Here is an 11496-nt window from a genome sequence, read left to right as displayed (position 1 = left end):
GCTAATACTAAGCAAATTAGAATTCAGCCCATCAACAAATCTTACATTTTTCAATTCGGGTATACCGGGAATGTGTACAACCCCTTTTCCACTCACATAGGACTTCTCTCCTCCTCCAAAAGTCACACTACCACCATCATAAGGAGCAAGTGAGGTAAAGACCTCCTTATCTCCCGTCATATGTTTGGAACACCCACTATCTAGGTACCAAATGTTCCTTTTGGTGGTTGAAAAAGCATTCAAGGTTACTAGACATTTAGTGGAGCTCTTCACAACCTATCTTTGATGTGGACTTGGCTTATTTTTGGGAAGTGGGGTGACAAGTAAGGCAATTTTGGTTACCTCTTTGAGTAGATTGTTCACTTGCTCTTGTAGAGAAATATTTCTCTTTGGTTCACTTGATTTCTTTCCTCTAAGTTTGTTGCAATTTGGTCTAATGTGACCCTTGACATGACAATAATGACAAATCGGGACAAACTTTGTTTTTCTAAGTGAAGTAGAACAATCAATTTGTGTGACACTTGATGTAGCTTGACTTGACTTAGAATGAGATGCATTTTGACCAATGTCAATGAAACCTAGACCCTTTTTGACACCATGATCAGATTTTGACTTGACAAAAATGGTCTTTGTGTTGGACATACTAGGACTCTTTTCATTAAAACCCAAACCGGTCTTGTCACCATGATGCTTTCCAATCCTAAGCATCCTATCAACCTTTTCAGCCCCAATGGTGAGCTCAACAATGCTCTCATTTGCTTCATGTACTTCTTTTTGAAGTTTCTCATTCAAAGATTTAAAGTAGATGTTGCTCTCCTTGAACACTTTGACTTGACTCTCAAAATTTTGTTTCAAGATAGCCACACTTTCTAATTCACTCTCTAATGACTCAATCTTCTCACACAATTTCAATTTACCATTCTTTAGTTTCTGATTTTCTTCCTTTATGCTAAGAGTTTCGGTGAAAAGTAAGTCATACTTATCACAAAGTGCTGTGTAAGACTCATAATCAGGAGCAGATTCTGAGTCAGACCCACCATCAACTTGTTCAATCTCCTTGATTGATGCAACAAATGCAACTTCATCACCCTCAATATCGGAAGAAGACTCACAATCATTTGAGTCCTCACTCTCACTATCACTCCAAGTGATTTTCATGGCTTTATTCTTACTTGAAGAATAATTCTTTCTATTATTTGCACATTCAATTGCTATGTGACCTATTCCACCACAAGTGTAACATTTCACATCTCTCTTGGTTGTTCTTCCTTCCTTAAAGTTAGACTTCCTCTCTTGTTTTCTCTCAAATGAATTCTCTCCTTGAGGTTTGAATTTGAACTCCTTAAAGTTGTTACCACTAGTCCTAGCTTCTCTCCCTTTATTTCTAAGAATTCGTCTAAATCTTTTGACAAAAAGGGCAACCTCATCATCGGACATGGATGATTTTTCACTCAAGTTTTCACTCATCTCTTTGACACTTTGCAAAGCAATATCCTTTGACTTCTTGCTGTCCCTTTCATCCATTTCAAGCTCCATCTCAAAAGTTTTAAGCTTTCCTACCAATTTACCAAATTTGAGTTCATCCAAATTTTGGACTTCTTGTATTGCATGTTTTTTAGATTGAAATCTCTTAGGTAGAGATCTAAGAACCTTTTGGACAATGGTAGACTCCTCATAAGGTTTACCTAGGGACATGACTTCATTTGTGAGGGCTTCCAACCTTTCATAGAACTCGGAAAATGACTCGGACTCTTTCATCCTAATTTCTTCAAATTTGGCATGTACCATTTGAAGCTTAAGTGACCTAACTTGTTTGTCCCCTTCATGAACAACCCTAAGTTTGTTCCAAGCTTGCCTAGCCGTGACACAATGTTGTATGTGTGCAAATTGTGAGGAAGATAGTGCAGTGACAATAGCATTTCTAGCCTTCTTGTTGGAGCTAGAGGCCGTGACTTCGGCTAAAGACCATTCGGACCTAGGCTTAGGAGTTTCAATCCCATCAACAGTTCGTGTGGGAGGAATCCACTCAACAGTGAGATACTCATATGCCAACTCGTCATAGGCATCAAGAAAAATTTCAAATTTCTCTCTCCAAGCAGCGTAGTTGCTGCCATCAAAGAATGGAGGAGAGTTGCAAGATCCTGCGACTCGATCTCTTTCCATCTAGACACACCTAGAAAACCAACAATACCCTAGGACCTCTCTATTTGCTTTTAGAGTAGCGCTCTGATACCAATTCAAAGTTTAATTTAGGTGATCTATTCACTTAATTAACTTGATTAAATTCACTTTCAGTGATCGGACCCCAATTTTAATTTTATATGATCATTCATGAACTAGTCAAACAGACACAACTCTGACGACGCAGTAACTAAAATCTGAACCTCCAGATTTACTTGTAAAATCAAATCAACTTCAGTAAATACCACAAGTCAGAACACACCTGGGAATTGAGTGACACCCTATGCACTCAAAGGATCATCAATGTAGGCCTCCCAGTGCTATCAACAACTAAAGTGGTGTGTGGACAGATTTAACAAACTTTCATTTAGCATTCATGGTTTAAGTTAACATGCTAAAGTGAAGTGTGTGATCTTGTGAAGATATTTTCGAATCAATAATCAGCAACACATAGGAAAACAGATCACAAACAAGCCACACAATTGTTCACCCAGAAAACCACTGACGGTTAAAAACTGGGGGTCTTTCCGGCTGACCAAGCAATCCACTAAAGAAGAAGTTCAATACAAAGGGAGCACACAGCACACAAGCTCAATCACTAAGTCCTAGACTAAGTGGCAGCTTTCTTACCCCTTTGTGCAACTTCCATAAGCAAGGCAATCGGTCATTCATGAAGAAGGAAGCTCCAACTCCAAGCTCATCAACCCATGACACCAATTCGCACCAAGCCCAGTAGATTCATCAATGCATGAACATGATATGTCAATGTAGGATTCTTAAAAAGAAGATCAACCTTCTCAAGCTAGAGGCATGAAGAGGTTGATATTGAATCCTTCAACTAAAATCTAAAATGAATGTGTTTGAAGAATATATAAAAAGATTTAAACACTCAAACTCATTTAGAATTTTAGATGAAACAAACAAGTTCAGAAAATCATTTTGATTTTTAAGAATTAAATGAACATTTTCTGACTTGATAAAATTGAGCACTCACCCTCAAAAATACCCAGGCATTAAACACGAAAAATACCCACAAAGAATGCTCATAGACGCACCAAAAAGATCTGAACAGAGTACCTCATATACCCGTACACACACACACCAATTCCGTGTTTTCCCGAGCCACGTGGAAGCCAATCAATGGCTGTCCACAAGAGACGAATAAGGGGTATATTCTCTTTGTCCTAGAGGGGTATCATAGTATTACTAAGGATAGGAATGAGGAGCTGTAAAAAGGAATTTTGCTTTATTTTGCAAAAATCAGAAATGGGGAAGATGATGAATAGTGCTGATGTGTGTAGGTGTGTGGCGTGAATGGCAAAGAAGCAATCAGGTCTGATTGATACAGTAGGGGAACAAAGCCATGTGCAATGCACATGCATGTTTAGTAAAAAACAGAACATGGGCTTTCAATGAAATGGGCTTTAAAAGTAAAACCCGAAATGGCCCCACTGTAGTGACTGTGACTTAAGTATCAACCACTGTATGTGAAAAACATTGTTCTTTATGTTCAGTGAATGACTAGTCAAATAGACAAAAAACTGTTATTTTCATGAAATGAATGAAGTGCAGTATACCTTGAGTCTTTGTTCATTCTTGACTTCTTCAATACAACTGATCTTGTCCTTAATCTAGCCTAGAGCTTGTGAGTGATTAAATAAAAATAAATACAATGGTTTTGACAAGGAAAATAGCCAATATAACAAATCCTAGAAACTAACACTGAGAAAAAAAGTTTTTGCAAGAGGTTATTTGACTTGAAGGTGCCTGATGGTTATAGCTTTAAAATTGGGAATTGTATATCAGTAGAGGAATGCAAGATTATTGCCCTCAAGTCTCATGATTATCTTGTTCTGATGCAACAACTATTGCCTGTAGCTTTAAAAGGATTGCTGCCAGCAGGGCCAAAAAAGGCAATAATTCGCATGTGTGAATTCTTCAACAAAATCTGTCAGCATGTTATTGATAGAGAAAAGATGCTATCAATTGAGAATGATGTGGTGAAAACCTTATGCTTGCTTGAAAGGTTATTTCCTCCTTCATTTTTTGACATTATGATTCACTTACCAATTCATTTAGGAAGAGAAGTACAATTGTGTGGACCAGTCCACTGCCGCTGGATGTATCCTTTTGAGAGGTTAGGAACACATATATATATCAATTTTTTTCTACTTAATCATAATATTCATTTTAGAAGTAGTACATATTTTAATATAATGGTTTCATGCTTCCAGACATATGAAAATATTCAAAGGATATGTGAGGAACCGTGCACGACCTGAGGGGTCCATTGGAGAATGCTATCTTGCAGAAGAGTGCATGGCATTTTGTAGTGAGTTTCTTAAGCACTCAATTGAAGTTGATATTCAAGAAGTACTAGAAGATTTTGGGAATGAGGTAATTCTTGAGGGTCGTCCAATTTCTGGAAAAAGGCAAATTACATTAAGTGATGAATTGTTAGAAATTGCACACCGTTGTGTGCTATTCAATACAGACGAGGTGGAACCATTCTTAGAGTAAGTAAATTACTCATAAAACTGTAGAATTTCAAACTACAACTATAAGTTAAGTAACTCACTTTTGCATTATACTATAGGATGCATAAAGAGGAGTTAAAGCAATCTAACAGAAGTCTTCAAAAAAATTCCAGCTTACTTTGGAAGAGACATACTGAAAAATTTGCAGCATGGTTAAAGGTAAAGGTGACATGCTATGTAGAAGATCGAATTTTATTAGCTACAACATATAAGGAAGTATATATTTGACTCAATTTGATTGTTTTTGACAGATTCCTATTAATTCAAGTGATCATTTAGAGATATTAAAATTGCTTGCCTATGGTCCTAGAAATGGGGCATTGTCCTTCACTGGATATGAGATCAATGGGTAGAAGTTTCATACAATAGATATTGAGTTGTTAACTCAAAACAGTGGGGTTTCCATCGAAGCAACAACCATGTGCAGGGCAAGTGCAAAGGATGCTGCACAAGTACCTGATATGGTTACCTATTATGGGATACTTACTGAAATAATTTTATTAGATTACCACTCATGTTATGTTCCGATCTTTAAGTGTCAGTGGGCAAATGTTGGTAATGGTGTTAGGAAAGAAGATGGATTTACCCTTGTTAACCTACACCAAGGTCAAAGTCAATTTGTGAGAGATCCATTTATCCTTGCATCTCAAGTAAAGCAAGTTTTTTATTCAAGAGAACATGATTCCTCTAATTGGTATATCCTATTAAAGGCACCACCGAGAGGTTTCTCTCAGTTGAAAGAGTATGATGAGAATCCAAATGTAGTTCCTACACCAAATGAACTTGAGATGGATACTGATGATTGTAGTGAGCAAGTTAGTTATGTGAGGGGGGATTGTGAGGGCATCTTTGTATAATATATGTACTCAGATTATCAAAGAAATGTGATGTTCATTTCATTCTATATTTTCTTCTATATGTGTTGTTTCTTACATTAGCTATATTTCTTCCCTATCCTTTAGTGTTTCAGTCAGAACAGTAAGTAAACATGTAGCATTTTTCTTTTGAATATTGGATGGTTTATTCTATTGATTCATTTTTAATCTGAAAGGAGAGTAGACTTCTAATTATTTATTGGTATTCTGCTTTCTCCCACCTACAGGTTAGCAAACATGGTTAAGGGTACTAAGAGATCAAAGTCCAAGAAAAAGGCAGTAGGAGATGTCACTTCTCAACCTAACCTCAAACCGATGGATATACAGCCAAATCCACAAGAATCTCAAGAGTTTCCTCAAATCTATGCAGCTCGTACTAGAGGGTCACTAGCCAGATTGGCACTAGGAGAAGGCACTTCAAAGCCTATTATCCAACTCAACCAAGATGCAGCCTTACAAGCCCATGATGCAGTTGCAGCCTCACAAGCCCAACCCCAAGATGCAGCTACAGCCTCACAACCCCAAGCACAACCCCAAGATGCACCTGCAATCTCACAACCCCAAGATGCACTTGTAGCCTCACAACCCCAAGATGCACATCTAGCCTCACAAGCCGAAGATGCAACTACAGTCTCACAAGCCCAAGATGCAGCTGCAGCACCAGCACCAGCACAAAATTCTCAATGAATTAAGAAAAAGAGAGGAAAAACCAAAATGAAGGACATTGCTTTGGATGCTGATGACAGGACCACCCCCGGATTTCCACCCTGAAATCCAGAGAGGTCCTGCGGGAATCCAAAATCAAGGAAAATCCTACCGAAAATTCGGCAAAACCTCCCTTGAAAATGGACTAACCCAGAAATTTCTAAACCTGTTAAAAAGCACTTCTAAACAGCAACCACCTCTACCACAACCAAAAAGGGTCTCAGACCCAACAGTTTCAAGAAAACCATCTTAAAATTTAAGTGTAGTTATCAGAGCCACTATTCTATTACAAGAAATTTTTACAAAATTTAAAATAGCGCCTACAAGGTCCGAGTAAGGAGGTGAACGTAAATGCCTCGAGGTTATTGGCGCGACCGCTCCTTGCCTGGGGAAAATTTAAAAAAAATATAACAAGGCGTGAGAGGAAACCCAGTGAGTGGACATAAACAAATTTAATGGTATAAAACCCTTTGTAAATTTATTTCTATACTTAAAACCTTAAATAAGAATATTAAAAATCAAATAATGAAATCTCACAACTTAAAATTCAATCAAAGTAAGATCTCAAGGATTGCATGAAACCACATTGTACTAGTACCCGGGGAACTGCTGGTCATACGTGCACGCAGAGCTTATGATGCTGGTCATACATGCACGCAGAGCTTATGATGCTGGTCATACACCGCCGACTAGGCAAGTGCAGAGCAAATGTACTATGCTGGTCATACACCGCCAATTAGGCCAGTGCAGAGCAAATGTACTATGCTGGTCATACACAGCCAATTAGGCCAGTGCAGAGCAAATGCTGGTCATACACCGCCGAGTCATCTCCAGGCGAGTGCAGAGCAATATACTTGTTAAAAGAGGATACTACTAGGACAGTTTAATTTCTCATCATTTTAATATCCAACAAAACATGATTTCTGACCGTTCAAGATTTATCTCATTCCAAACACGTCTCAATCTTTAAAGTTATTAGTCTAAACGGATATCATTTTAAAGAAACTTTAAATAACAATTCTCAACACAAATCCACCATTAAATCAATGAAATCAAAGACATTTAGAAACATGAACTTTTATAAAAATATAGTCCACTCACAAATTGGGAAATCTAGTTTCGATCCTCCGCCGGATCGTCACGAGCCACGGTCGCCTTGCCTAATAAAAGCCATAGCATACAATTAGACCCATGTCAACGACCAATAAAGTGTATGTGCATACAAGAAAACCCGACGTCCTAGCTACTTCACGTTCTTCCCTATGGTTAAAAGTCGCCTCTTTAAAACGATAACACTCTAACACTTATTCCCAAACATTCTCGTTTCGACCTGCAACACCCAAGATCGCCAACCAGCTTAGTCAAAGTATTCAAATTAATGCTAGGAACTCAGAATGACAGTGGGGAAATTCAGAACCTCCGTCGTCGCCGCTCAAAGTGGCAGTTCTAAGATCAAATTCCACAATTTCCTCAATTTTCACAACCTCTTTAAATTTCTAGATTTCCAATTGGGTTTCAATTGAATAAATATTGTCCGACGATGGTCCAAAAATAATCTCCAAAACAAAATTTACATGGCCAACCCGAAATGGCCCATAATTCCTCAAAAATCAAATTCCTAAATACCCAAAAACTATTCGTTTCTCCAATTTGTTTAAAATTCCCAAAACTAGTCATAAATTAAGGGTTCCTAGGAGTGAAAAATGTCCACACACGTTGAAGAACACCTCTAGAAACTGAAACTTAAAGGGAACCCGAAATGGGTTCTAAACTCCAATTTTTTAGAATCACAATTTTTCAAAATTGACAAACCATACTATATGGGTTTGGAAGCCCATGAAGAGAGGAGGAAAACCCACTAACCAATTTCTCGATCGGAGCTCGAAGGTGGTCGGAATCGGCAAGAGAAACCGACGGCGCGACAAGCTCTCTCCGGCGACTTCCTACGCACTGGGGTGGCGGGCCGGCGAGGGGAAGCACAGAAGATGACGGCCGGCTCACAGGGGTCACGACGGTGGTCTCGTGTCGCCGGGAAAATGGCCGGAGGCTGTCCTCCGGTTGTGCTGTCGCGCGCACAGAGGGGAAGAGAGAGATGAGAGTCTGCGAGGGAGAGAGAGAGAGAACTCAGGGGGGGGTGGTCGGCGTCGGGGTGCTCGCTGGAGGTCGAGGTCAGCGGTGGCTGGCTGGCGATGGTGGCTGGGAATGGGGTGTGTGCGCCGGGAGGAAAGTTCGAGAGAGAGAGAGAGAGAGAGAGAGAGAGAGAAGTCAGCTGAGAGAGAGAGAGAGAGAGAGAGAGAGAGAAAAGTCAGCTGAGAGAGAGAGAGAGAGATTTGGGTTTTAAAAACTATTTAAGTAAAAATTACACATATGCCCCTCGCTTCAAACGCCCATATTTCTCAAACCGTAACTCGGATCGATGCGTGCTACGTGTCTATGAAATCATGGAATCGAAACCTATCTAACGGACCCAAAGTCAAAATCAAAAGCCCATTTATTTTAAAAGTCAACTTTGGGTCAAGCTTAAATTAAAACAAAAATAAATAAATCAAAACTTTAAATCAAAACCTTTTTTATTTTTCAAATAAATCTCAAAATCTTTAAATGAAATTCCACACCTTAAAAAAAATCTCTTAAAAACATAGTTAAATAAAAATTTAAATTTCTAGTGAAAATTTGGGTCGGGTCGTTACAGCTGATGGTCGAGTTGAAGTTCATTTTACTGATGGGGGTGAAGCTATTGGAGATGGATCAGTCAGTTTGTCTTCATTTTTAGGACCACTTGTGCGAGAGAATGTACCTGTAACACTTGATGATTGGAAAAAAAATTGCGATACAATAAAAGAAATTTTGTGGAAATCTATTCAGGTAAGTGAAAATAGTTTAATGGTCTTCATGGGACTTGTGGATGATGTTATTAACTAGTTCCTCTTCCTGCCTAATTGTTTCTTGCTCTCTTTTGTCTCCACTATCATATATATTTTTTAAGATCATAATGATCTAATACAATCTTACTTATTCTACTATGTATAACTTGTAGGCAAAGATACAAGGTTGAGGAGGGATGGCAAAAAGACTATATATTTAAGGAGATGGGCTGCATTTGGAGAGCTTCAAAATCAAGACTAGTTTACCAAATACTCAGAGCACCAAATGAAGAAGAAAGGCTTAAACTCCGCCCTGATAACATTAAAGATATTAATGTCTGGAAGATTTTTGTAAAGAAAAAAACAAGTCCAGCCTTTAAGGTAAACATATTAATTAACTAATTATACTAGCTGCTTTTATGGTGAAATTTTTATGTGTAATTTATATAATTTTTTTTATATAAATTGTTCCCAGGCTACGAGTGAGAAGTACAGAACAATGAGGTGCAAACAAATCCCACACACAAGTAGTCGAAGGGGTTTTGCTCGATTGGTCGTTGATATGGTGATATATAACCTGCTTAATTTAATTTATTTTTAGCTAGGATTTTGTTTATTAATTAGTTCAAGCAGTGGTATTTGCGTTTGATATATTTTTATTATTTTTCTATCAGAAAAATAGTAGTGCAAACCCATCCTCCATTTCTAGAGTTCAAGTTTGGATTAAATCACGCACAAAAAAAGATAGTAAACCAGTGAATACATCAGCTAGTGAAACTATTGTAAGAAATATCCTTTATATACTTTACATTACCTGGCACCCCTTTCTTATGATATATATGCCTAATTTTGTATGGTACTTGGTTTTTAAAGTGCTTATATAATTTTTTATTTATTTCATCCTTTAGGAAAAGTTGGAGAAATTAGAAAGTGTTTCACCATCGTCTTCAACAACAAATGTGAAAGAAGATGCTCTAACCAAAGTCCTTGGTCCAGAGGTTAATGGAAGGGTGAGAGCAATGGGAAGAGGGATGACCCTTACTAAATTATCTTTCTTACAATGGAGGGACAAACATGTGGCCCAACTTCAAGAGGGGCAAATTGAATTGAAAGACAGGATAAAATATTTGGAAGGCTTAGTCCAAGGTTTAATGAACATTCAGGCAAGTAACAAACAGTCAGGTCTTCTTTTTTATTTAGATACAATTGTATCCTATTTACTGATCCAAACTTTATGCATTGTCAGGGTCAACAAAATGGGGAAAAGGAAAATACTTCTTCTCCATCGGTAAAGTTGCTACTTAATTGCATTATAAAAAAATTATATGTACATGGATTAATAGTATCAATAAAAAAACTATACCTAATATTTTGTTTTCTTGCGTTTGCCTTGTTATTTACTTAGAGTGTTAATAATAACTCACAAGCCAAGTGCAAGTTGTTGGATTGGCTTAGATCAGGGGATATAGTTGTTGAAGGGCGTTGGTCCTCAAGTGATCCAAAAGAACTTGTTCCTCACATTCCTCTTGGGCCTAATGCGATGAGAGTCTGGATAGATCTAGCAAAGCAACCTGAAGCATTTTTATGGAGGCCTACATCTTATATGACTTGTATTGAAGAAGTTATTGGTAGTACAGTTGCATGGCCAGCTGACAAAGTTGTTATGCCCATGAGTCAACAAGCTGGGGACAATGAGAATATATCTTCTCCATTGGTAAAATACTAACTTTTTCTAAATTTTCATACATTAATTTAACATGTTGAAATATCAATCTAAAGATAATTAATATACATTCATTTTGTTTGTTATGCTTTCCTTGTGGTTAGAGTATGAATAAAAATTCAAACAACAAGTGCAAGTTGTTAGATTGGACTGGATCTGGTGAAATAGTGGCTGAAGGACGTTGGTCTTCAAGTGATCCGAAACAGCTTGTACATCATACTCCTCTAGAACCGAATGCAATGAGAGTTTGGGTAGATTTAGCAAGGAAACCTGAAGCATTTTTATGGAGGCCTACATCTAATATGACTTGTATTAAAGAAGCTCTTGGCAGTACAACAGCATGGTCTGCAGACAAAGTTGTTATGCCACATTAGGTAAACATTTATCAGCTCAAATTTTAGTTCTAAACTAGATTTTGAGCAACATTGTCAACATTGTCAACATAGATTTTAATCAATTGTTTCCTTTCCATGGTAACTTTTCTGAGTCTATAAAACCGTGTTGACTGTATTTGCATTTTCTAGCACACTGGCCTTTCAATCTAATCATGTTTTGATTGGCAATACCAAAATTATTCACTATGTTTGATACAAGGGTGATACCATGCATTA

General features: G+C 37.7%; 1 protein-coding gene, 1 long non-coding RNA gene and 1 pseudogene across 2 annotated transcripts; 2 read left to right on the top strand and 1 right to left on the bottom strand.

Annotated features, from left to right (window-relative positions):
• Positions 1-4301: 4301 nt before the first annotated feature.
• Positions 4302-5575, top strand: LOC147273163 (uncharacterized; annotated as a pseudogene).
• Positions 5576-5830: 255 nt separating this feature from the next.
• On the top strand, positions 5831-11259 carry LOC147273161 (uncharacterized). Its single transcript, XM_086228165.1, has 10 exons — positions 5831-6223; positions 6287-6327; positions 8989-9165; positions 9339-9543; positions 9638-9727; positions 9837-9944; positions 10071-10325; positions 10409-10450; positions 10568-10876; positions 10990-11259. The coding sequence occupies exons 1-10, from the start codon at positions 5831-5833 to the stop codon at positions 11257-11259; spliced, it is 1890 nt and encodes a 629-aa protein (XP_086084291.1).
• LOC147273162 (uncharacterized) lies at positions 6443-8445 on the bottom strand. Its single transcript, XR_015119766.1, has 3 exons — positions 8162-8445; positions 7400-7458; positions 6443-6683 (listed from the first exon to the last, which is right to left on the bottom strand). It is a non-coding gene; the product is annotated as an uncharacterized LOC147273162 (long non-coding RNA).
• Positions 11260-11496: the final 237 nt, after the last annotated feature.

This window comes from Dryas octopetala, chromosome 9, assembly GCF_963921425.1.
Source record: "Dryas octopetala chromosome 9, drDryOcto1.1, whole genome shotgun sequence".
Taxonomy (NCBI): Eukaryota; Viridiplantae; Streptophyta; class Magnoliopsida; order Rosales; family Rosaceae; genus Dryas; species Dryas octopetala.
This window is presented reverse-complemented; position numbering and strand designations above follow the sequence as displayed.

Bases quoted from the DNA above. Each gene is read 5' to 3' on its own strand.
- LOC147273161 (XM_086228165.1), top strand. From the start codon at position 5,831: ATGGTTAAGGGTACTAAGAGATCAAAGTCCAAGAAAAAGGCAGTAGGA. The intron at 9,544-9,637 runs GTAAACATATTA...AATTGTTCCCAG, and splicing joins AAACAAGTCCAGCCTTTAAG to GCTACGAGTGAGAAGTACAG. The intron at 10,451-10,567 runs GTAAAGTTGCTA...TTATTTACTTAG, and splicing joins AAAATACTTCTTCTCCATCG to AGTGTTAATAATAACTCACA.